The sequence below is a fragment of the Microcebus murinus genome, chromosome 18, assembly GCF_040939455.1.
Source record: "Microcebus murinus isolate Inina chromosome 18, M.murinus_Inina_mat1.0, whole genome shotgun sequence".
In the NCBI taxonomy this organism is placed as follows: domain Eukaryota; kingdom Metazoa; phylum Chordata; class Mammalia; order Primates; family Cheirogaleidae; genus Microcebus; species Microcebus murinus.
In genome coordinates, this window is record NC_134121.1 from 31,871,859 (window position 1) to 31,899,389 (window position 27,531).

The 27,531-nt window shown below is 37.0% G+C and overlaps 1 protein-coding gene across 1 annotated transcript in view; it reads left to right on the forward strand.

Annotated features, from left to right (window-relative positions):
* HSF5 (heat shock transcription factor 5) overlaps nucleotides 1-24,179 on the forward strand; it is a 36,366-nt gene extending 12,187 nt beyond the window's left edge. The window contains exons 3-6 of the mRNA XM_012764810.3: nucleotides 7,042-7,139; nucleotides 11,031-11,552; nucleotides 13,987-14,164; nucleotides 23,455-24,179. Coding sequence (XP_012620264.1) covers nucleotides 7,042-7,139; nucleotides 11,031-11,552; nucleotides 13,987-14,164; nucleotides 23,455-23,525 — 869 coding nt within the window. The 3' untranslated portion in view covers nucleotides 23,526-24,179. The remainder of the gene's footprint in view (nucleotides 1-7,041; nucleotides 7,140-11,030; nucleotides 11,553-13,986; nucleotides 14,165-23,454) is intronic.
* The last annotated feature ends 3,352 nt before the right edge of the window (nucleotides 24,180-27,531 follow it).

A 27,531-nucleotide genomic window follows, 5' to 3' on the forward strand; every position in this document is an offset into this window, starting at 1 on the left:
ACCTCTTCTGAGTACTTTTCAAATATTCACTTATTTAATCCTCACAACAATCTCATAAAATACATAGTGTAATTATCCTAATTTTATAGATGAAGAAACTAAGGCACAACTAGTAAGTGGCAGGCTGGGAAATATACCCAAGCAATGACTCAAGAATCTGTTCTTTTGGCCACTGTGTTCTACTGCCTACCTGCCTCTCGTAAAGAGGGTCTTTTGTTTTTTTGTTTCGTTTTTCTTTTGAGACAATTTTTTCCTGATATGTCTCTTCCCCAGAGTTAATTATTCCCAGGTAGGATAGACAACAGGAGTTGGCAGAGCGATCTACCCTTATATGCTGCTGGTGGCATTGGGATTACTCTGGGTGATTGACTCAGCTTGTCCAAGCAGAGAGAACATACACTCCAACTGCTAGAGTGGGAGTCTAGTTTGGGGGCTCCAGGGAGTAGGATTGCCTCTAATTAATTTATTTATCCCCCTATCTCTAGCATAGTGCTTGGCTATAATGGGTCCTTAGTAAATAATTTATTGAATGGGATGAGCTAGTTCTAATCTCAGCTTTGCCATTAATCATTAGACGTGAACTTCAGTGGCTTATTTCATGTCACTCATTCTCAATTTATCCTTTTATAAAGTGGCCATAATAGTTTGGGTCAGGAATTAAATGAATGAATGTATGTGGATAAACTTTGTAAAATTTAAACACTATTTACATGTAAAGGATAAAATATTTTAAAAACTATCTTTTAGATTAGCCTAGGTATTAACTCTTTAATGGCTAAATAAAGAAATTTATAAGAATATATGCTTTGCCCTAAGGTACAAATGATACTTTTTATTTTAAAAAGTATATCCTGGCCAGGTGAGGTGGATCACACCTGTAATCCTAGCACTCTGAGCTAGAGGCGCTCGCCGAGGCAGGCGGATTGCTCGAGGTCAGGAGTTCAAAACCAGCCTGAGCAAGAGCAAGACCCCGTCTCTACTATAAATAGAAAGAAATTAATTGGCCAACTAATATATATATAGAAAAAATTAGCCAGGAATGGTGGTGCATGCCTATAGTCCCAGCTACTTGGGAGGCAGAGGCAGGAGGATTGCTTGAGCCCAGGAGTTTGAGGTTGCTGTGAGCTAGGCTGACGCCATGTCACTCACTCTAGCCTGGGCAACAAAGCGAGACTCTGTCTCAAAAATCAAACAAAAAAAAGAGTATATCCCATTATTATTGTTATTATTCCCACTCAGGCTGGAGTGCAGTGGCACAATCACAGCTCATTATAACCTCAAACTCCTAGACTCAAAGGATCCTCCTGTCTCAGCCTTCTGAGTAGCTAGGACTACACATGCTACCGTGCCTAGCTAATTTTTAAAATTTTTTGTAGAGGTGTGGTCCCACTGTGTTGGCCACGCTTGAACTCCTGGGCCCAAGCCATCCTCCAGCCTCAGCTTCCCAGAGCACTAGAATTATGGGGTGTAAGCTACCACTTAGCCCTATCATTATTTAAATTTTTTCTGAATTGACCCTTGGACACAAAGCGTTGCTTATTATTGTTTTAAATTTCATTTAAATTCTAAAGGTTTAATTTTTAGGCTTCTAATCCTATATTATTTACATAAACAAATATAGAATATGGAATTATAAAAGCTTTTTAGTGTTGTTCCTGTCATGCTCAGGTAGCCTACATTGTCAGTTTCTCTGAAAAGACCTGATTTTGTACTTATGGAAAAGAGAGACTTGGCACCAGAAAGCTCTCCTTACCTAACAGATGGAGAGGTAATCATATTACCTAAATAAGATTGTGCTAAGCAAAAGTACAATCATATTTGCCTTTTTTGTTGTGATGAAATATACATCACGTAAAACTTAACCATTTTAAGTATTTTTAAGTGTATTGTTCTGTGGCATTAAGGACATTCATCATTACCATGATCCATCTCCTGAACTTTTTCATCTTCCCCAACTGAAACTCTGTGCCTGTTAAATGCTAACTTCCCATTCTTTCCTCCCACTGAGGTTGAGAGGTTGCCCCTGACAACTGCCATTCTACCTTCTGTCTCTGTGAATTTTACTAAATAATATATAATTGCAATCATACAATATTTAATACATAAATTTACCACTTTAACTATTTTTATTTATTTATTTATTTATTTTTGAGACAGAGTCTCACTTTGTTGCCCAGGCTAGAGTGAGTGCCGTGGCATCAGCCTAGCTCACAGCAACCTCAGTCTCCTGGGCTCAAGAGATCCTCCAGCCTCAGCCTCCCGAGTAGCTGGGACTACAGGCATGTGCCACTGTGCCCGACTAATTTTTTCTATATATATATTAGTTGGCCAATTAATTTATTTCCATTTATAGTAGAGATGGGGTCTTGCTCTTGCTCAGGCTGGTTTCAAACTCCTAACCTCGAGCAATCCTCCCGCCTCGGCCTCCCAGAGTGCTAGGATTACAGGTGTGAGCCACTGCGCCCGACCAACTATTTTTAAATGTGTAATTCATTGGCACTAATTACATTCACAATATTGTGCAACCATTACCACTATTTCTAAAACTTTTCATCACCCAGATGAAACTCTGTACGAGTTAAGCAATAGCTTCCCATTCCCCCTTCCACTCAGCCCCTGGAAATCTCTAATCTACTTTTGGTTTCAATGAATTTGACTATTCTAGGAACCTCATATGAGGAATTATACAATATTTGTCCTTTCATGACCAACTTATTTCACTTAGCTTAATGTTTTCAAGTCTTCTCCATATTGTAGTGTATGTTAAAATTCCCTCCCTTTTTAAGACTGAATAATATTCCATTATATATATGTACCACATTTTGTTTACCCATTCATCTGTTGATGGACATTTGATTGCTTCTACCTTCTACCACAAATTCTACCTGCATTTGTGAATATTGCTGCAATGGACGTGAGTGTACAAATATCTTTTCAAATGCCTGCTTTCACTTCTTTTGGGTTTATACTCAAGAAGACCTTTTCTTTACCTCACCATAAATGAGGAGGTGCTAGGGGTATAGTTGTTATAGATGTTATCTTTAAATTTACTGTCATGATGTTTTTCCTTTTGAGTATTTATAATAATAGGCATTTTCTCACTGTTGACACTGTACTATGCTGAAGTAGATCCAGATCCAAAACAATTAAAATTCTTTGGAGACAGTCTCGCTCTATTGCCCGGGCTAGAGTGCCATGATGTCAGGCTAGCTCACAGCAACCTCAAACTCCTGGACTCAAGTGATCCTCCTGCCTCAGCCTCCTGAGTAACTGGAACTACAGGCATGCACCACCATGCCAGGCTGATTTTTTCTATTTTTAGTTGTCTGGCTAATTTCTCTCTCTTTTTAGTAGAGTTGGGGTCTCGCTCTTGCTGAGGCTGGTCTCCAACTCCTGAGCTCAAGTGATCCTCTCACCTCGGCCTCCCAGAATGCTAGTATTACAGGTGTGAGCCACCACGCCTGGCCCCAAAACATTTAAATTCTATATTTGAATTACCTGCGTAGGGTAAAATATATGAACTCGTTTGCCTTGCCTATAGTAGGAGTGATCATTTTTAATAATTCTGGCTTTAACATCTTTTATTAGACATTTTTTTAGAAAATGTTACCAACTCTTATATCTGAAATTGAATTCTGTTCTTTGCAGTTTTTACTTCTTCATGCAATTTATTATTTATTACCTTTGCCTTTTTTTCTTTTTTTTTAGAGATAAGGTTTCACTCTGTTGCCCAAACTGGAGCGCAGTGGTGTGATCGTAGCTTCTACAGCCTCAAAATCTTGGGCTCAAGTGATCCTCCCACCTCAGCCTCCTGTGTAGCTGGGACTACAGGCACATGCCACCACTCCCCACTAATTTTAAAAATATTTTTTAGAGATGGGATCTCGCTATGTTGCTCAGGCTGGTCTTGAACTCCTGGTCTCAAGTGATCCTCTTGCCTCAGCTTTCCTTGTTGCTGGGAGTACAGGTGTGAGCCACTGTTCCCAGTGTCTACATGCAGTTTAATGCCTTAAGTGAACACTGCCTTCAGGAAGACACTGAAATTATCTTTATAGAGATGAATATGTCTTAGGACATAGTGATAAATTCGGTTTTATAAATGTTAGTACTTTCATAATGCACATGCACAGTAGATTAATTTGTCTTATACTAAGCACATAGTTGGATTTCTATACCTAGGTTTTTCATACTCAGTGAACTTATTAATACTTTGTTCTATTTTGTTGACGATACATAGTAGGACTGCACTAGTAAGGAAATAGCCATTGAGGAATCTTTTTGGATTATAATCTATTAGAATCCTCCTTTTTTTCATATCAGTACCTTTCTACTTTCCATTTGTTGCTGGACACTTTAAAGAATATTTACTATTTTGCTGTTTCTAAGACACCAAATCAGCTGTCAGATATTTTTTAACATATTCTCTGGTGCATGTTGTAGTTCCTTTATTTCTCCAATAAATTTATTTTAAAGTGCATTTTAACAGCTATTCAAAATGTGTAACCAATGAATTCAGAACATAGATGTATCGGTAAAATAAAGCTAACACCCTTCATTGATTTATTTGTAATGAAACACTGCTATTTTTTTTTTTAAGAACTCTCTTTTATTTATTTATTTATTTATTTTATGAGACAGCGTCTCACTTTGTTGCCCAGGCTAGAGTGAGTGCCATGGCGTCAGCCTAGCTCACAGCAACCTCAAACTCCTGGGCTCAAGCGATCCTCCTGCCTCAGCCTCCCGAATAGCTGGGACTACAGGCACACGCCACCATGCCCGGCTAATTTTTTCTATATATGTTAGTTGGCCAATTAATTTCTTTCTATTTATAGTAGAGATGAGGTCTCGCTCTTGCTCAGGCTGGTTTCGAACTCCTGACCTCGAGCGATCCGCCCGCCTCGGCCTCCCAGAGAGCTAGGATTACAGAGCGAAACACTGCTTTTTGGTACTCTGATGGAATGAACCTACAACGCTTAAGTCTTTTCCTGCCACTAGGGGGCTGAGTTTTCCATCGCTGTTACAACTCTAGAAAAAAAAAGTGTATACCTTTTTCAGTTTCAGCAAACCCTGCAGACCCTGCTTGGTGTTTAGCTACTTGGATTCTGTTAATTTCCCAGGATATCTGTGCTTTCAAATACCTTGGGAAATCAAATTCAAATCCAAAACATTTTTTTTTTTTGAGACAGAGTCTCACTCTGTTGCCCTGGCTATATATATATATATATATTTTTTTTTTAGTTGTCTAGCTAATTTCTTTCTATTTTTTTTAGTAGAGACAGGGTCTCACTCTTACTCAGGCTGGTCTTGAACTCCTGAGCTTAAACGACACCCCCCCCAGCCTCCCAAAGTGGTAGGATTATAGGCATGAGCTACCATGCCCACCCAAAACATTTTAATTGTATATTTGAATAAGCTCCGAAGGATCAAATTTAAAAACCTGTTTGCCTAACATATGTTGGAAGTGACAATAGCTTGAATTTTATGAGGCAATCTTAGTAATGTATGGCTTTTTTGTCACTGAAATTTTTAAAAAGTCATATTCAGAAAATATCAACGTTTATATCTGAACTGGAATTCTTTGCATTATTTCAAGTTTTCTTTCTATGTACAAAATTTAATGCCTTAAATTGCACAGGATACAATGAGAAAATATTTATTTTTAGTATGCCTTTATGAACTTCTGACATTTCAAAACTCAGTAGTCAATAATGAAGAAATAGGGAAGCATTTCAGTTAAGTTTTTACAATTCTTAGGTTAATTTCCTTTCAAAGATTAAGGAATGAGATTATTTAGTAATTTTATTAGCACATCAAACATGAAAAATGTGAACATAAAAAGGGAAAGTTGCCACCTTATAATAAAGACACCTTTAAAGATATTCAACAAGTAGAGTTCTAGTAAAATTAAAATGTTACTAGAAGTTCAGGAAGAAGGAAGACTTAGGGGGAAGTAGTGTGGTATATTGTAGAACTTGTGCCTTGGAGTTTGAGTACTATCTCTGTCACTACCAGCTTTGTGACTTTTGGCAAATTAATACTGCTGAGCTTTGGTTTACTTATTTTGTAAACACAATATATGCAAAGTATCTGCTACTGTGCCTGGAACATATAGGCACTCAATGTATATCATCATCTGTTTAATCCAAAATTGCGATGTTATAACAGATTCTCATTCATACTGGAGAATCTCTCTGTCTGGAAAAGAGGAGACTCAACCTATTATTAAGTCTGCGTCTGTAAGTGTAACTATCCTAGTACAAAGAGTTCAGTCTTTTCATGATGTTCTAACTACAAAGGGAAAATTTGGAAAGTGCATTTCTTTAGTTAAAATAATAGCAGCTAACATTTATTGATTGCTTACTTTCTGCCAGTACTATTCTAAGTTCTTTGTGCATATTAGTTCATTCATTCCTCACAACTGCCATATTAGGTGGGCTCTATTATTGTCCCTATTTTAATAGGATATAGAAACTGAGGCTCAAAGAGATTAACCATACTCAAAATTGCACAACTTTTAAATGGTGGAGCTGTGCTTCAAAGCCAGGCAGTCTGGCTCTAGGATCTGCATTCCTAACCACTTGTCTGAATGATTAAAACATTTTACATGTATTTCTACTGGATGGGCTGTTTAATGGTAGAATATTTGGAGAATATTTATACTTAATCTTTTAAAACACTCCCCTGTCCAATTGGTTGTTACTGTTAAAGTAAATAAAACAATTATTTTGGAATTTCAAGTATATTCTGATATTTTCAATAAAATGAAATTACTTTCAATAAGAATAAATGTTTGGTTAGAAAGGTTAACAGTGTTTATGTGCTGAAGAAATCATTTATAAAAATAGACAAGGCCCTTTTAAAGACTTTTAAAATTAGTTTTCAATAAATAATAGCACCTAATTGGACTAAATATCATTTTGTTAGACAAACAGAGGAAGTTCTTCAAATTTGGAGTTCTTTCCAGGTTGAAAGAGGGTGCTCCTTGGATGCTATACAGGTTTATTTTCGTTGATGGCTTGTCTGTGTTTGAATTTGTTCCAGCTGTGCTACAGTGCTGTTCTCCTTCTACCCACATGGATGCTCTAAGTAGTTGTGTCACTCCCACTGCCTCTTCCTACGCACACTGCAACTACTTCCAGGTAAGATTCTTGGAACAGTGGGCATACTCTGTGCTTCGTGTGCAATATTATTGACCTTGCAAAATTTCAAAGCGTAATTTTATATTAATGAATGGCCAGAGGTAAGCTGTGGATTAATGGGCTCAGTTTTCTCAATTCTAAAAAAAAAAAAGAGAATTGATATAAATGATATATGAGGATTCTTTCAGGCCAGCTCTGTTCAATATGTTAACCACTAGCCACATGTGGCTATTTAAATTAATTAAAATTAAATGAAATGTAATAATTCATTCCCTAGTCAGGGTAGCCACATTTCAAGTACTCAGTAGTCTCTGTGGTTATTTAAATCTAAGTTAATTAAAATTAAATAAATTTAAGATTCATTCCTTAGTCAAAGTAGCTACATTTTAAATGCTTGATAGTTTATATGGTGTGTGGCTACCAAATTGTACAGTGAAGATATAGAACATTTTTATATTTTTTTTTTTTTTTTTTTTTTGAGACAGAGTCTCGCTTTGTTGCCTAGGCTAGAGTGAGTGCCATGGCGTCAGCCTAGCTCACAGCAACCTCAAACTCCTGGGCTCAAGCGATCCTCCTGCCTCAGCCTCCCGAGTAGCTGGGACTACAGGCATGAGCCACCATGCCCGGCTAATTTTTTTATATATATTAGTTGGCCAATTAGTTTCTTTCTATTTATAGTAGAGACGGGGTCTCGCTCTTGCTCAGGCTGGTTTCGAACTCCCGACCTCGAGCAATCCACCCGCCTCAGCCTCCCAGAGAGCTAGGATTACAGGCGTGAGCCACCGCGCCCGGCTCATTTTTATATTTTAAACAGTGCTATTCTAGACTTGCCATTGTAAAATGAATACTACATAAACTATAAAAGTGTGTGTCACCAAATGACAGATTCTTCCAAGGTGGTACAGGTAATTAAACTTTTTAAGGGGAAAGGAAAAATGGTATCAAAAATGAAAAATTTAAGTGGTGGCCCCTTTCATATTTAACCTGCATGTTATAAACACCATACCAGTGGAACATACCTTATCTGAAATGCTTGGCGCCAGAAGTGTTTTGGATTTCAGATTTTAGAATATTTGCATATATATAATGAGTTATCCTGGGGATGGAACCCAAGTCTAAACACAGAATTCACTTATGCTCCATATATAACTTATACACATATCCTGAAGGTAGTTTTATACAATATTTTTAATAAATTTCTTCATGAAGCAAAGTTTATGTTAAGTATTTATACACATGTAATTTTCTGCTTGTGGTAGCATGTCAGTATTCAAAAAGTTTCAGATTTCAGAGCATTTCAGATTTTGGATTTTCAGATTATAAATACTTAACCTGTACTTCACATATTTTTTCACTATTTCTTAGGATACAATTGGTTTTTTGTTTTTTTGAGACAGAATCTCACTCTGTTGCCCGGGCTAGAGTGCCGTGGCATCATCAGCTTAGCTCACAGCAACCTCAAACTCCTGGGTTTAAGCAATCCTTCTGCCTCAGCCTCCTGAGTAGCTGGGACTATAGGCATGCGCCACCATGCCTGGCTAATTTTTTCTATATATTTCTAGTTGGCCAATTAATTTCTTTCTATTTTTGGTAGAGACGGGGTCTCACTCTTGTTCAGACTGGTTTCAAACTCCTGATCGTGAGCGATCCTCCCACCTCAGCCTCCCAGAGTGCTAGGATTATAGGCATGATCCCCCACGCCCGGCCAGATACAATTTTTTTTTTTTTTTTTTGAGACAGAGTCTCGCTTTGTTGCCTAGGCTAGAGTGAGTGACATGGCGTCAGCCTAGCTCACAGCAACCTCAATCTCCTGGCTCAAGCAATCCTTCTGCCTCAGCCTCCCGAGTAGCTGGGACTACAGGCATGCGCCACCATGCCCAGCTAATTTTTTATATATATATATATTAGTTGGCCAATTAATTTCTTTCTATTTTTATAGTAGAGACGGGGTCTCGCTCTTGTTCAGGCTGGTTTCGAACTCCTGACCTCGAGCAATCCGCCCGCCTCGGCCTCCCAGAGAGCTAGGATTACAGGCGTGAGCCACCATGCCCGGCCTAGATACAATTATTTTGATTTAAATGTTTTATATTGCTATTTATAGGATAAGATTAAATCCCATGTTTTGTATTTCATGCTATAACTGCTAAAGATTGGAACTGTGTGTTTGCCTTGGATATATCTAGCCAAGATAGCTTCAGTTAAGAGAATGCCTTACTTAGTGGCATTAGGTACTCAAAAGAACATTTTTTTGAGAAAATCTACATAGGGAAGTAAAATTATAATCAGGCCATTGTTTGAAGAGTATAAAATCAGACTAAAGGAACTTAGTTGGTCATTTTTCATGGATACCATCAAGCCTGATATCCCAGTCCATTCATCTTCACTGGAGGGACATGCCTATCCCACCGCTAAATGCTCTTGTTTGTAGATCCAGGCACTGTCTCCCCTGGATCATACTAGAGATACTCTGACAATGTTTATGTCTTGATTATGTTCATATTTTAAGTATGTAATTTAAAACATTTTTAGAAAGACTTTTTCTCACTGCAGAGACAATATATGTTCATTATAGGAAAATAGAGACAAGCACACATAACATTTAAAAATAAATAAAAGGGAAAGTATTTCAGAATCCATCCTGAAAATAAATGCAATAAGTGGTTGGACTATATAGGTACTGGGGAGAGTTTGCATGAATGGTCAGTATATTGTAATGGTTAAGAACAAGAGCTCTTGAGTCAGGCAAACCTAGGCTTGAAACCCAGCTCTGCAGTTATTTCATTATGACTTTGGGTAAATTACAAAGTTTCTCCGAACCTCAGTTTTATCATTTGGAAATGGAGATTATCATTTTTCACAGGGCTCCAGTGAGGGTTAAATGAAATAATGTTATATAAAGTACTTAGCATGTGCTTGGCACATAGTTAAGAACTCATTATATGGTACTATTGGGCATAGTAGCTTAGTGCTTACCTTATACTGTTTGAATTTACATTATTTGTCATTAGTGGCCTTCTAAAAATCATTGACACAATCTTTGTAGTATGTTTGGCAACATCAACTCACTGCATATTTTATTTAAGCATAGATCTTCTGTACTTTATGTTTATAATCTGAGATAATCAACACATTTATTGAATCCCTACTCTGTGCAAAGCTCTGCATTGGGCAACATCAATTCATTACATGTTTTATTTAATTACTATTTTTCTGTATTTTACGTTCACAGCTTTAGATCTTTGTTACCAAGCGTGATTTAATGCCTATCTGTGCAAAACACTATGTGTAAGAGAATATATCTTATGGATATAAGTCTAAAAGCAACAGCTTTTAGTCTATTGCTTTATTATTAAAAATATACAATTCTAGGAACCAAAGGATATTAGATATTCCATCCATTTTTTCCCAGATCATTTGGAACAGAATATCAGTACTTCTGCCTGAATCTATAGAAGGATTGGTGGACTTGTGAACATCTTATGTTTGAAATTTCCTTACTAAATTTCTAAAACGGTATATGATACATACAAGTGATGTTTTTGTCTATCAACCTTTATGAAAGAATGTGGTATATAGACATTTTATCAGCAAATAGGCATTTGAGTACTATTGCTTTTTGGTTTTGTATCATTTAACCCTGATAATTATTGGTTCATTCCAGTATAAAACTTAGCATAGTGTGGTCGACATATAATAGATGCCAAGTAAATGTTAACAGTAGATTTAAAGTTACCATTGCTGAAAAGTAGATTAACATTCATGTTTTCTTAGTGAGCTTTAAGTTTAATCTATTTATGTTTAGCATTCATCAGTCTGAATATTGTTACTTTCCTACTTAATCTCGTATTTGATTTTCTATCCAAACAGTCCTATGTTTTTTTCTTTTCCCAGAATGCTCCAATGCAATCCTCCTATCCAGTTGAGTTTCTGCCTTCTAATTGGCCCTGCAGTGCTACTGATGAAAATAAAAAGACAGAAGTAAACCTAGAGGCTGTTTTTCAGATAGTAGATGAGTTGCATTCCTCCCCTAAATTGGAGATGGTAAAGGTGGAGCCTGTTGAGAATCAGTGCCCAACATCCCAGTCCAGCAGAGGCCAGCATATCCTAGCTAATTCAAACAACAGCAACCCATCTTCCACAAGTCAGGCTAGCCAGCTGGAACCACTTACTCCTGTAGGCTCAGATATTACGTCTTTTGTGGTCGGAACAGAACAAGCAATTACCTGCTCTCTACCACAGTCACCTGAGTACATCTATACCATCCACACAGCTCAGCCTGTTGAAAATAGCACAATGCAGGAATCTGCAGCCATCCAACAAGCTCATGTCAAACTGAAGGAGCAGCTAAGTCATAATCCATCTCCGTCTTCAGTAGTATTTGTGCAGGAAGGGCTACCGTTCAGCACACACCAGGTAAAGGGGGCAAAGAAAAAATTCCTAATAAAGCTCAAAATACCTAGTGCTTCTTGGTAAAGATTATTCTAGTAGAGAGTTTGTCCAGATTTTATTCGGGTTTAACACCAGTTCATTATGCTCTCCAGAAGGATTGTGTCTCAGTAGTTTTGCACAAAAGATTAAGAGAAGGCCGGGCGCAGTGGCTCACGCCTGTAATCCTAGCACTTTGGGAGGCCGAGGCGGGTGGATTGCTCAAGGTCAGGAGTTCGAAACCAGCCTGAGCGAGACCCCGTCTCTACCAAAAATAGAAAGAAATTAATTGACCAACTAAAAAAATATATATATACAAAAAATTAGCCGGGCATGGTGGCTCATACCTGTAGTCCCAGCTACTCGGGAGGCTGAGGCAGCAGGATCGCTGAACCCAGGAGATGGAGGTTGCTGTGAGCCAGGCTGACGCCACGGCACTCACTCTAGCCTGGGCAACAAGTGAGACTCTGTCTCAAAAAAAAAAGATTAAGAGAGAAGTTATCTTTACTCCCAGGCATCCTCTCACCATGTTATGGTCTAAAGTCATTGTGGTATAAAACTTATCTTCATGTTGAAAATATTCCTTGAGTTTTTGCTTCCTATCTTAATTTGAATGGACTTAGGTATACCTGGCTGATATAATTCCATTACCCTGGAGGGATGATTTATTTGACAGATATTATGAGGAATTTCCTAGCCATTTGTAGAATGGAGGTAAGGAGATTGTTGGAGGTGTTTTATTTTTTATAGCATCATTGAACTCTAACTTGTGAGCATTTTGTGTTCAAATTTCCATACTAATATCTGCATTCCTCAAGCAAAACTCTGACTCTCTTTTGAGGGACATATTTTGAAGGTAGAGGCTAATTCCTTTATTATTGCTAGTTTATACCCAGAAAATCAACAGACTTTGATTCTAAATACTTAGTAAGAATAATTCATTAAAAGTAAATCTAAATTAAAATCGTATTTTGTGAATTAAGTATTTTTTCCTACTTTTAATTTTTTTCTTGATCTTGGCCTGATACATGTATACTTTTTATTTATTTATTTTTCTTTAATGTGACTGAAAATCTCTTCATTGTTAGAGATTCCCAAGATAACTTTTGGCAGGCTTTTTGTTTTGTTTTGTTTTGGTTTTTTTGCAGCGTTTTTTAGCTTTAATTTTAGATACAAGTGTCTTAAAGTTTCTATGAACTCATTATTCTTTTTTGAACCTGACTATTAGAGCCAATAGATTATATGTTAAGATAATATTGTAAATTCAGTAGACAAAATATAGGTCCATTATGTTTGTTTTTTTTTTTTTGAGACGGAGTCTCGTTTTGTTGCCCAGGCTAGAGTGAGTGCCGTGGCATCAGCCTAGCTCACAGCAACCTCAAACTCCTGGGCTCAAGCAAGTAGCCTCCCGAGTAGCTGGGACTATAGGCATGCGCCACCATGCTTGGCTGATTTTTTCTATATATATTAATTGGCCAATTAATTTCTTTCTATTTATAGTAGAGATGGGGTCTCACTCAGGCTGGTTTCAAACTCCTGACCTTGAGCAATCCACCCACCTCGGCCTCCCAGAGTGCTAGGATTATAGGAGTGAGCCACCCTGCCCGGCCGATCCATTATGTTTTTAATATACCTGTAGAAAGAACACAGAATTTGTCTTTGTTCCTTCATAACCAAAACTGTGAATGCAGTTTTCTATCTTAAAACTGCATTCACACACACAGTAACTTTTTCATTAAAAAGTATATCTTGAAAGCTGTGTTTTTAACTTTTAGCTTTATTTCATTGCATGGTTTTATTTTAAAATAAGTAAAGAAATAGAGGGTTTCTGAAGTTAGTCACCTTGACAAAGGGATTTAACATTCCAAAGAAAATTTAGAAACTCCAAGAAAGAAACTCATATCTTATAAACCAGGCAGAATTTATAGAGGCTGAAGCTTACACAATTTCCAGGGCCTTTTTAAAACAAAGAATGCAAAATTAATAGAATAAAGTCTCCACACTGACACCATCTAACAGGATCATGCTTATGGCCATTCCAATATCAAACAGGAAAGGAATTCTGATGGACCTTATGCTAGAATGAAAAAAGATAGTGGTCTTAACAAAGCATGGTTAAAATATCTTACCTTTGTAAATTAAAAAAGAAAAAAATCAAGCCTCAGGTAAATCTTCCCCTGATCATAAGTAAATATTTTAGCTGCATATACATTTCAGTGGTTTGTGTATAGGGAAATGTACATCTTACTACTGAATATTTAGATAACAAACGTAAAGGTAGTATCATTCATCAGCATGAAAAGCCTTACAAGTTTGTTTGTTGGATTGTGTTCCTGTAATAGAACTCCTTTGATAAAGTATCTTAAATTTTAGGAGATATTTTGGGGAAATCTGAAAATAATGAGTGGGTTTAATATTTTAGGTGGATGCCAGTATAAAATGCCAGACCAGTCCACCTGAGAATATCTTGCCTTCAGAACAGATGGGATTCCTCATTTCAGAAATTGGGCCTGCTAGCAAGCCCAGCAAAGACACAGGTTTATCCACTCCAGCCAGATACAGAGAGCGACGGAGCAACTCACAACAAGGAAAGTCCCCTGGTAAGGATTATTGTGCCCTAGAATGATAGAAGTAGAACCAAGGTGTAGAATTAATATATGAATGACAGTTTTTCTGGGCCCTCACATATTATTCATAACTGTATTATACCTGTCACATTGCTGTTTTTACTTAGTTGTAATTTTAATTTTGTATTTGTTCTTATTTGTCCTTATAAAGAATATCATATTTTCCTAATATTGCACATAAGAATTTGAGCTTTCAAAAATATTGAACATATAAGCAAAAGCAAAGGAATTTAGATTATTTAACTTGGGAAAGGCAAGGATGAAGGGTGATTTAATAACTATCTTCAGATGCCAAAGACTTTGTAATTATAGATGTGCTTGTTCTCTTATTAACACACCATATGGCAAGAGAGAATGTGCTTAGATTGTCACAGGAGAAAATTAGATGGACATTAAAGATATTATCCTGAGCACATTAAAAAGATTCTGTAAAGTATAAGTTTGCTCATTCCCTCTCTTTAACTCAATGGCACCTACAATGAGATCACCTGAAAGAGTGGGTTTGCTTGGGAAGATAACACTCGTAATCCTATCTTTGCCTTGTCTGTCAGAGAGTCTTAGAAGAGGAGCTTGAGAAAAGTTTGAGGGCCTGTTAAAAGGCACTTCTTACTGCTACTTCAGGTTGAGGTACTGAAGCAGTTGGATGTATGACCCAAATTACTGAACCTAGTCAATAGGTGGTCAACCACAAGTAGAGAAATATTCCCTTCCATCTCTCCTTGCACACCAGGTACCTCTAGCCTGAGCTCATTTCTTTTTTTTTTAGAGCTTTGCTGAATGTGTCAAGAAATAGTTAACACATTGTGAATATTTTCCCCTATAGTTGTATGCTCGCTTGGCATGTGATCTGCCTTCCAGGGTATCACAGGTAATGATTTTACCACATGTTTTGGCATGGATAGCAAAGATCACCAACATTCTAACCTGCTTTGTCCTAACCACCTGCAGCCTGACATGTATCATGTGTTGATTAATGATAGGAGTATATTATGAGAAATGTGTCATTAGATGATTTCATCATTGTGTGAACCTCACAGAGTACTTACACAAACCTAGATGGTATATCCTACTATGCATCTAGGCTATGTGGTATAACCTATTGCTCCTAGGCTACACACCTGTACAGTATGTCACTGTACTGAATACTGTAGGCAGCTTGACACAGTGGTAAGTATTTGTGTATCTAAACATATCTAAGCATAGAAATGGTACAGTAAAAACATGGGTATTATAATCTTATGTGATCACCATTATGTATGCAGTCTGTCATTAACCAAAATGTCATTATGCAGCACATGACTGTGATACCATGTTGTAAAGAATGAGAATCAATATTAGGAGACAACTAGAAGTCTCTGTGACATGAACTAAGAGAAAGTATTTACAACACAAAATATAGAACATTTTATTCCTACAACAGAAAAAGCTCCTACAAATCAAAAAGCAAAAGGTAACCCAATAAAAATAAATAAAATGATATTAATGTACAGTTCTGAATAAGAAATACAGATAACCAATAAGTATATAAAAAGATGTTCAACCCCTCTAGTAATCAGAGAAATGCAAATTAAATCAACTAAAAATTTTTGCCAATCTGGTTGGCAAAACTTTATTGATAACATCAAGGTTTGATAAAAGTATAGGGGAAAAGGACCCTCCTCTACACTGTAATTGGAATGTAAATTTGTATAGCCTTTTGAAGGACAATTTGGCATTATCTGTAAATAACTAAAATGCTCATGTGCTTTGACTCAGGAACACTACTCCTGAGAATCTTTGGAAATATATATATCCCCAAAGGTACTCAAAAGAAGTTTACTATAGTGTTATTTATAATAGCAAAAATTTTTGGCCGGATGTGGTGGCTCACGCCTATAATCCTAGCACTCTGGGAGGCTGAGGCAGGAGGATTTCTTGAAGTCAGGAGTTCAAAATAATAGCAAAAATTTAGAAAAAGCATAAATGCTTGACTATAGAGAACTAGTTAAATTATGATAAATTCATGTAATAAAATACTATGCAACTATTTAATAAAATAAAGTAGATTGGTATGTTGTGACCTAGAGAGATAAGAAGTGTTTATAATAAGTGAATGAGCAAGTTACAGCACAGTATGTCTAGGACATCCCCTTTTCTAGAAAGAAATAAAAGCATATACTATAAAATTATAGAAAAAAGTCTGAAAGTAGATAATAAAATGGATAAATTTAACATCAGTTACCCATGAGAAGATAGAATTTTAGGGTACAGGGGTATTTTTAACTTCTCAATTTGTGCATGTGTATACATAGTAGGATTATGGGAAATTTTCACCCCATTTGTATTTTTCTATATTTTTTAAATTAAAATATATATACTAGAAATAGTTTAAATACTTGAAAGTGTTCTTATAGCATGAATATAAAAAGCCTCAAAATAATAGAAATGAGCAATTTATAGAGTATGTTTAAAAAATGTTTACATCCCAGATATTAAACTGACTTTTGAGTTTTAGATATGATTGACTCAAACTAAACTTATCCTACACCAAAAATGCCTTTCCAAGATTTCTAAGAATTACTAGGGCTCACAGTGGCTTTTTTTTTTTAGTTTCTGCTTCTGCTTAATTCCAGGCTTGACCATCTCTCAGCTCCCCAAGCTGTTCTCAGCGGTCTGTTCCATGCCATGCCAAATTTAGAACTTGGCCCCCTTGCTTTGATTCTTGGCCTCCCCCAAGCATTTACACTAGGCATTTGTATGTGTAGCATACTTTTCTGAAGATATGGTGAGGTAGAAAGGGTTTATATGTAGAATTCTTCAAATATTTTTAAATGGATTGTTCGCCATCCCTCTTCTTAAAAGGCCTCAGTCACTTTACCACGTCGTTACCTTTCCTTGTCATTAGTCAATATGGCCTTCTGCCATGATGCGTTCTTTCCTGGTTCTAACACCAGACCTTCTCTTCTCTGATCTTTTTCTGCTCTTTATCCAGGCCCTCAACTCCTGTGCATACTAAGGCAGAGAAGGCTAGGTACCTCTTCTATTTTCTGATGTCCCTGAGGCTTCATCTTCCCCCGCCAAAAACAGCCTGTCAAGATGTATTCCTCAACAAAGACAGTCACCTCCCTAAGAGGAACTCTGGTGCCTACTGTTAAAATACTAATTTCCTCTCTTTCACTGCTTATTATAGTTATAAATGTAACTGATAAAATAATTAGCACATTAATTATCTTTATTAACTCTTCCTGTTGTTTTTTTCCTAAGTAAAGCCTTATCCCTTGGTCAGTGGTGTTGATTGATGAGTCTTAATTGACCTTGGCTTCCTGCTTTGAAACTTAAGAGTTGTGAAATATTGGCATGATTATGACACCTAATCACACTTTCATTTTTTTTAGGGTCAGGGAGCAAATGACTTATGATTAAGCTAGAACCTAACTCTGCTAAAAAAGTTAGTTGTGTAATTAAAGTGTAAGCAGAAAATACAATTCATGAAGTTGCAAATTATTCTTCTGTGATAGAATTTAGGTTAACAGTTTGTCTATGAAAGCGTGGCTATATATAAGGTCCTATGGCATTAAGTGACCTTAACCAAAGTTAGTATGTAAGATTTACATACTGCCTATTATAGGTAGTACAACATAGTGGAGAGGAAGAGACCTTTTGGTGTTATAAAAACCTAAGTTAAAATCTGGATTCTGTTCTTTACTGTGACCTTGAACATGTAATGATATATACCATATAACTGGCTTAGTATGGTGCCTGCTTACATAGTAAGTAGTCACTACATAGTATCAATAGAATTTTAGCAATAATTACTACTATTTTTATAATACTTGATATTCTCATGTGTATTGCCATGAATTACTTTTCAAATGACTAGTCTAACTTTAAATTCACATGCGCTCTTAGTGTTGCATCACTCCTATAACATTTCCTAGTCAATATATTCCCTGTTCTCTAAAGCTGTGGTCCCCAACCCCCAGGCCACAGACTGGTACCGGTTCATGGCCTGAGTAGGAACCAGGACACACAGCAGGAGGTAAGTGGCAGGTGAGTGAGGCAAGCTTCATCTGTATTTACAGCTGCTCCCCATTGCTTGCATCACCACATAAGCTCTGCCTCCTGTCAGATCAGCTGCAGCATTGATTCTCATAGGAGTGTGAATCCTACTGTAAACTGCACATGTGAGGGATCTAGGTTGCGCGCTCCTTATGAGAATCTAATGCCTCATGGTCTGAGGTGGAGCTGAGGTAATGATGCTAGTGACAGGGAGCAGCTGCAGATACAGATTGTCATTAGCAGAGAGGTTTTTCTGTACAATAAATGAAGTACACTTGAATCACCCTGAAAGCCTCCCTTGACCCCCGTCTTTGGAAAAATTGTCTTCCATGAAACCAGTCCCTGGTGCCAAAAAGGTTGGGGACTGCTGCTCTAAAGCCATTCTATCATATCTTCTCTCTGCTTCAGCTTTCAACACCCTTCCTCTCTCTTCATTCATGGCTATGACCTTGTTTCTTATTTTTCTGAAAAAATAGAAGCAGCTAGAAGAGAACTTTCGTATCTTCCCACCAACATATCTATCAGTCTACCTCCAGTTGTAACCCTAGCCTCTGCCTCATCTCCTGTTACAATGGAAAAGGGCCAGTCCTTCCATCTGTATAAAGAATCCCATCCCCTTCCGTGTACTTAGCACCAACTACTATCCCCCTTACTCTTCAGTAATCACATTTTATCTTTTTTTTTTTTATTGAGATAGAGCCCCACTCTGTCACCTAGGGTGGAGTACAGCGGTGTGATCGCAGCAATGCACTGCAGCTTCCAACTCCTGGGGTCAAGGGGTCCTCTTGCCTCAGCTTCCAAGTAGCTAGGTCTACAAGTACATGCCCCCACACTCAGCTAATTTTTTTTAATTTTTTATAGAGAAGGATCTTGCTGTATTGCTCAAGCTGGTCTCAAACTCTTAGGCTCAGGCGATCCTCCCACCTCAGCCTCCCAAAGTGCTGGGATTACATTTTATCTTATGTTGGATAATTCCCATCAGCATGCAAACATGTCTTCATAGGTCCTATATTTAAATAATTACTTTCACCATTCCTTTATTCATATTTTCATATAGGGCTATTGCTCCATTTTCTCTTCTCTCCTTAGAGAAAGAAAAAATTTCTGCTCCTTGAAAACATATGTTTACCTGAACTGCTCCAAACAGGTTTTTATTCCTTCTGCTCAATTGAAACTGCTCTTGACAAGGTTTCCAATGACTGTCACATTGCCAAATCCAGTAGTCAATTCTCAGCCCTCATTCTACTCTGCTTGAGCAACATTTGGACAGATTACTTAAACCTTCCTGAAATACTTTCTTCTGGCTTCTGGAACATCACCCTTTCATGGTTTTCCATCAACATCACTGGCCAACTCTGTAGTTTCTTTTACTGAATCCACTTCTACTTTCCTGTCTTCTAAATATTGATTAGCCCCAGAGCTTAGTTCTTGGACCTCCTTTTTTTCTATTCAATTCCTAAGTAATCTCAACTAGTCTCATGCTTTTATTGTCAACTTTATAGTGATGTCACCTAAAGCTATATCTTAAGTCTCAATCTTCTCTGAACTTTAGGTTTGTATACCCAATTGCCTATACTACATCTTGGAAGTCCAATGCATGTCTCAAACTTAACATATTTATACCTCCCCCAATTTTGCTCATTTTACTTATAAATAGTACTTATATTCACCTAGTCGGGCAGAAATCTTGGAATCTTCCTTGACTCCTTTCTCTTACACATCTAGTCCATCAGCAAGTCTTCGCTCTCTGTAGATCCAAAATCTGACCATTTCTCACCACCTTTACGAGCTATCACCATAGTTCAGGTCACTATCTTCTCTTGTCTAGATGACTGCAGTAGCTTCTTCATTGGTCTTCCTGCTTCCACTGTTGGCCTCTACAGTTTTTTCCTGCACACAGCAATCAGAGTGACGCTTTAAAATCTGTAATTATTTTGCTATTTAAATTTCTCTAATAGTTTTCCATACATTAAGAGTAAAATCTAAAAATCTTTATTACAAGCTGCTGAATGATTTGGTTCCTGGCAACTGTTCTGATGTCATCTCCTGCCACCTTACACTTCCCTCATCTATTCCAGCCACAGCAGCCTCTTCACTGTTCTTTGAACACACCAAACATATTCCTGCCTTCACACTTGCTATTCTCTGTGCCTGAAATGTTCTCCCAGATATTCATGTGGTGTGTTCCTTCAATTCATTCCATTCTCTGCTTAAATGATGGCTAATAATAGAAACCTTCCTGACCATACTATTTGAAATAGCACCCTATTTCCATGTCCTGCCCTCGTTCCCTGTCTCTTATTTATTCTTGTTTTTCTTCTATAGTGCTCATTACTACTTACTATTTTCTGTAATTCTCACCCCCCTTTCTAGAAGGTTAGTTCCCTGAGGGCAAGGACTTTGTTTTGTTCATTGATGTAGCCCCACAACCTAGAATGTTACCTGTGGAATTCCATGTTTGTTGAATAAACGAATTGCTTGTTTTCTCTATTATATATACTCTTATCTTACTAATGTACTTTTTAAAAGATCCTTGGAAAAAAGTAATCTTTTAAAAAATTGTAAAATTCACATAAAATTTACCATCTTAACCATTTTTAATTTTTTTTATTTTTATTTTCTTTGAGACAGAGTCTCACTTTGTTGCCCACGCTAGAGTGAGTGCCGTGGCATTAGCCTAGGTCACAGCAACCTCAAACTCCTGGGCTCAAGCAATCCTCTTGCCTCAGCCTCCTGAGTAGCTGGGACTATAGGCATGCACCACCATGCCTGGTTAATTTTTTCTATATATATATTAGTTGGCCAATTAATTTCTTTGTATTTGTAATAGAGACGGGGTCTCGCTCTTGCTCAGGCTAGTTTTGAACTCCTGACCTTGAGCAATCCGCCCGCCTCAGCCTCCCAGAGTGCTAGGATTACAGGCGTGAGCCACCGCGCCCGGCCTTAACCATTTTTTAAATCCAAAATTAAACTTATTCTTTAGTAAATTTATAATACAACTTTACTGCAGTCTTTGCCTCCAAGACACTTTAGATAATATTTGGTTGCTGGGGAAGGCATGAGTTATAATAAGCATCTTTGTTCCAAAAGTCTAGGCCCTTCTATCCACACCAGCCCTTTTCCAAAATAACCTGTAGATCTTGGGCTCCTCCTGTATAATGTGGATCTAGAATCAGAAATTTTATCTGCCCTGTTATCTCATTCCATGCAACTGCTAGTATTGTGTGGGCCAAAACTCCCCTGATTATCAGTGGCATTCTTTCAGTTTGGAAATGATCAGCCAGTTCCTGTCCTTGAGAGGCCATTTCTGAACCTTGGATGACAAACTATTTTAAAGTTTACAGTTTAGTAGCATTAAGTACATTTACATTTGAACCATCACCATCCATCCATCTATAGAATTTTTTTCATCTTTCCAAATTGAAACTTCATACCTCTTAACCAATAGTCCCTGGCAACCACCATTCTATTCTATTTACCTCATGTAAGTAGAATCATGTAGTATTTGTCCTTTAGTGATTAGCTTATTTATTTTTCTATTTTTTGAGACAGGGTCTCACTCTGTTGCCAGGGCTAGAGTGCCGTGGCATCAGCCTAGCTCACAGCAACCTCAAATTCCTGGGCCCAAGCAGTCTTCCTGCCTCAGCCTCCCGAATAGCTGGGACTACAGGCATGCGCCACCATGCCCAGCTAATTTTTTCTATATATTTTTAGTTGGCCAATTCTTTCCATTTTTAGTAGAGACAGGGTCTCACTCTTGCTCAGGCTAGTTTTGAACTCCTGACCTTGAGCAATCCTCCCGCCTTGGCCTCCCAGAGTGCTAGGATTACAAACAAGAGCCACCGCACCTGGCCTGTTATTAGCTTATTTTAATTAACATAATACCTTCAAGGTTCATCTATGTTGTAATGTGACAAAATTTCCTTTTTTAAAGACTAAATAATATTCCATTGTATGTATGTACCATATTTTATTTATCCATTCATCTGTTGATGGATGCTTAGATCGCCTCCAAATTTCGACTATTGTGAATAATAGTGATACGATCATGGATGTACAAGAGACCAATTTTAAGTGAAACTGATGGTCTATTTCCCCTCTGTAGAATGCTTGTCAGCATAAATTACTTGTTCTTTATGGATAACTTGTAGTTCACCGGATGATTGAGCACCTGCTCCTAGTGACTGGTCTATCTTTTACAAAATATGGCCCAAATTAGATACTGTTCCAAGTGCTTTCTAGATTTTCTCAAAGGTGTTATTAGAATTCCATTTTATTTGAATTAGCTATCCTGCTCAGGCTGTGGATCAAGTCTGTGGAGCTGTCTTCCACAAATACAGTGACAAAAGTCTCTATATGTCTAAAATGGAATAAAGTCTGAATGTCAAAGTGAATAATAAAAAGAAAAAATGAGAATTAAAAAAAAGAATAGAATGAAATAAAGGGCTTATTCTATATACTTTAGTTTAATTCCCAAATGCTAGGGCAAAATTGTAACCTTCAAAACCAACCTAAAAAGAACTCCTGGTCATGTTGCTCTAGAAGTTGTACACTAATTAAATTGAATCTAGAAGCCACATTAGGTTCCATTTATTGCTACCTGTGTTCTTCAGGTAAGGTTTTTTAGCTCTACTTCAATACATGGTCTTAGACAAGGTCTTGCTGTGTTGACTGGGTTAGAGTGCAGTGGCATCATCATACCTCACTACAGCCTTAGACAGTTCAGGTAAGTGTTTCCGTAAGAGTTCAGCTGTGTTAGTCAATAAATGGGCATTTTATGTAGGCAATCAACTTTCGAAAAGTAGTGATTATTTATTTTAGCATTGTTTTTCTGAAAGAATTAGCCTTTTCATATTCCCACCACCTACCCACCTATCCTTACAGCATGGAAGAAATGAATTTTTGTGTGTGTTTACTTCACCTTGATCCCTTTGACATTTTTCCTTACTTTTTCACTTACAACGAAAAGCAATTGCAATGGAAATGGGCTTGGCCACACACTGAAAAGGAGAGAAACTTTAAATTAGTCTCTTTGGGTTAACAATTGGCCTGCTTCAGTGTGCTTTAGAGTTACATGAATGCCCTAAAATTGAGAATCTGATGGGACAGTGTAATTCTAGAGTCATTTCTACAGTTGAGACATAGGCAATTTGTTCTCATCTGAAGACTTATCTATAGAACTCTATGGAGAGGCTAAGAGTGAGTAAACCATCCTTTCTTTCTAGATCTTCATCTGCTGGTGGACGTGGCCTGCAAGCAGGAGCACTTTCCAAAGGAGGAAGAATTAAAAGAGTGAGGAATGGATGACAAATGTGACATTGTGCACGAGCTGTAGCTGGAGGCAGACTAGCCTTGCACATGACACACTGTTGGGATTTTTTCAGTTCTGTTAAGGAAAAAAAGTATTTTTTGTTTTGTTAATTGAGAATTTTGTTAATTGAGAATTGGGAATTTGCTATTTACTACAGCTGTTCAGTTCAGATTATTTGCCTTGACAAACTACTAAACATCTAGCAGCCATGTTTTTTTGCTGCCCAGATCCCTTTCAAATGAAAAGTCCTGGCCTTCTGTTACAGTCAAGAAGCATCCAAAACTGCTGCATCTATGGTAATGGAGAATAATCTGTGCGTGTGCTGATGTGTTGTCTTGCCACTCTCAAACTGTAGTCAGCACAACTCCGGTGGGGAGTTGGGGAGTTCAGTCTCTCTGTTTCAAGTCACAGTGTGATCCTTTTAGACAAGATTGTGTGAGAAACAAAGACCGAGGTCACCAAGATCACAGGTCTAAATGGGTCAGGAATTCCAGGGAAGAAACTCTGGGAAAGAGCTAATTTTCTAAGTGGTTAACTAGGAAATTCTCTTACTTCCTAACCCAGCATTCCTTTTCAAGAGCCAGGCATCGGACTTGGACCATCTATCACACTTAACAGCCCCTGATTCTTTTATATTAATGGGAGCATTCTTCTATTTTCCTATCTTTCTTTAATTTTAATGATATGTTATCATAAATAGTAAGAAGGTTTTGTTAATATATCAGTTATTTAAATGTCTTCTAAAGAAAAGTATTTAACTTGTTTAATATAATTATATTTATAAATGCTGATAGATTTAAAGGTTTTAAAGCTTTATATTTTTATTATTGCAGGACAGAAGGATAAAGGATGCATGTGTAATGTTTTTATTTTGAAGGGGAAATGTACAGTGTGTAAAAAACATTAAGAGATTTAACACAGTGTTTTCTTATTTTAGATTTTTACATTCAGTAAGTATAAATCCTCATCTATGTAAGGTATTGTGTGCAAATTTGGGGAAAAACTGATTAGCAGTCATTTAGCAGAAGCTATGCCTCTGATATTTAGAATTTTGGATAGTGGGATAGACTATAACATTTTTTTTGTTATCCCTTCTATAGGATTCTAAATTTGAGTGGTAGGATTGTGGGACTGTTTTTTAGGAGAGAAGGTTATCTTGGATGTCTAATTTCTGTGGTTGATCTCTTACTTGCTCACCTAATGACAGCAAGAAACTTTCTGATTTAAAGTCTTCTAAATTGACTAGAACTTTCCTTTGGATTCTGCTTCAGTTCTCCTAGTAAACACTGCAGAAACAAAAGGAAAGCCTAGGAATATGAAACTAATTAAAAGAAAAGGCACTTAGTTATATGACATAGTGCTATACTAGTCATTGTGAATGTAACAGTTCATTTCTTATATTGCATTGTGCCTTCCCAATGATGTTAAACCCTAGAAGTGTTACAGAGATCTAGTTTTTTTGGAAAAGGGTGAGGTCTGTATTGGTCTATAGTGACTCAGTTCAGATATTAAAGTAGGTTCTGAAAAGTGACCTGTCTAGTCCCTTTGATTAGACTAGTTGATGTCCATGTGATGGGCATTTATTCATCTTTATTAGCAAGGTTTAAAAGATGAACAAATTATCAAGACACCTACATCTTTTGGCCAGACTGTATACTTTGACAGAGTATGTGAAGAGGAAACCCAGTTTCCAAATGAAGGAACTTTGCCTTTTCTCTGTCATGTTGAAGAACTGATATACTGTGTAGGTGATATTTCTTCCCTTAAATATGGGTTTCTTAGCTTTATATATGTTGAGAATAATATCTTTTGAGGAACATGTGTCAAGCAGGAACCTTGGCATAGATTTAGTTTCAGTGGTTTTAAGGCTTAATTAATGAAATGCCTTAATCAGCTTTCCAAACTTTTTTATATATGAATACAACAGACCAAGGAGCTGGATCTCCTGCTATACTCACATGCCTGGTACCTATCAACTAAAGCTATCATTAATGACTTGGGAAAAATGGCAAAAGGTATAATAAAATCTTCATGTGAATTAGCCAGTAGGGTCTGATACAACTAGTCAACTAACAAGGTTCCTGACTAGAGCACCTCAGTATTTCAGCACCTTAAGCACCGATAAATTTCAATCAGTCAAAAATAAAGTGAGTGTTCCAACTAGACTTGTTGTCTTGCTTATTTTTACTGTCTAATAGGTGATCAATAGAAAACTCAATCATTATGACCATTAATAATAATAGTAACGCTCAAAAGAGAATATACTTTGTTTTTCTAAGAATCTGATTTAAAAAAATTTTTTTTTATTTGCACTTGAATAGTGATTGAATTTTTAAAATGCCATTAAGGATAAGGATAATTCTCAGACATGTTTTACAGAAACTTAGTTTTTTAGAAAAGGATGAATGATATTTAGTAAATTTAGTCAATCCAGGGGTGAAAATGGATCCTGAAGGATGATAATGTGTAAGATTAGGTAATAGATGTCATGAGATGGGAATTTCATTATGATAGTGATGGCATCTTTATGACATCTCTGGAGTGGTGTTGTGGTATATCAACCCTTGAGGGATAACCCCAAAACTTTGAAGGTGGATAATAAATTCTCTTGCACTTCTGGTGACCTAAATAAACACAGTATATCAGTGAACTAACTACATAGAGCTGTTGATTGATCCTAAGTTTCTCAGGGTCCTCAGGTTCATGATAACATATCATCATTCCCAGATCTCAAAGTTTCCTCAAGAGAAGGCAACCATATTTGTAACTTTCTTCCTTCCTTCAATAAGTGTGTATATTAACTATTAGGTTTAGCTCTCTTAATTCCTTTGCAGGTTTCAAGCAGGAATGACTGAAAGTCCATTTGTAGGTTATTATTTTTTTTGTTTAGTTTAACTTTAAAGATACTTTTGCATATATCAATTATATATGATAATGTGTATTTTGCATTATTTATGCTGTACAATTGTATGGCATACATAAAATAAAAGCATAACCAGGGGTCCTCAAACTTTTTAAACAGGGGGCCAGTTCACTGTCCCTCAGACCGTTGGAGGCCCGTTGGAGAGTGCTGCGCACAGTCCACACATGTGCACTGTGGGCCCCAGACAAGTCGGCTGCTAAGCAGGACCGGCAGCAGTGGCAAAAACACCTGGCAGGCCAGATAAATGTCCTCAGCGGGCCGCAGTTTGAGGATGCCTGGCATAAACCATAGCAGATTTTTAAAAATTCTCTCCAACAGAATGAGAACTTTTCCCATCCTTTGGGAAAGGAGCTATAAAAGATTTATACAGTTGGTCCTTCTTATCAGTAGGTTCCACTTCCATGGATTCAATTAATCTTGAATTTCAAAAATTCAGAAAAAAACAATCCCACAAAGTTCCAAATAGTGAAACTTGATTATTCTTCATGCTGAGTACTCTGTTGAATCTATGCAAATTAAGCAATGTATTAGCTATTATAAGTAATCTAGAGATGATTTAAAGCACACAGAAGGATGTGCATAGGTCATATGCAAATACTTTGCTATTTTATCAAAGGACTTGAGCATTTGTGAATTTTGATATTCTTGGGGGTGCACTGGAACCAGTCCCCTGCAGATACTGAGGGATGACTGTACCTGCATTATGTTTTAAAGGTCCAAACAAGAGAAAAATTGCTAAATTAAGAATTAGAATTTATTTCTGTTTTAGGTTATTAGATCTAACATTCTGAAACTATTCTTATAAACCTTACCTATAGGGGAAAAATGTTTAGAGTGAATAGGCCACTAATACTTTTTGCTTTCAGAGGCATTATGTCATTTGATATTTACAGCAAACCTACAATTACTATCATTGACATTTTACAGATGATCAAACAGAGGTTCATTTTTACATGAAGTAAAAAAAAAAAAAACCACATAAAATTGACCATCATAACCAGCTTAAGTGTACACTTCAGTAGATTTAACAATATTCACGTTGTTTATCATTTGTATAATTTTGAAAGT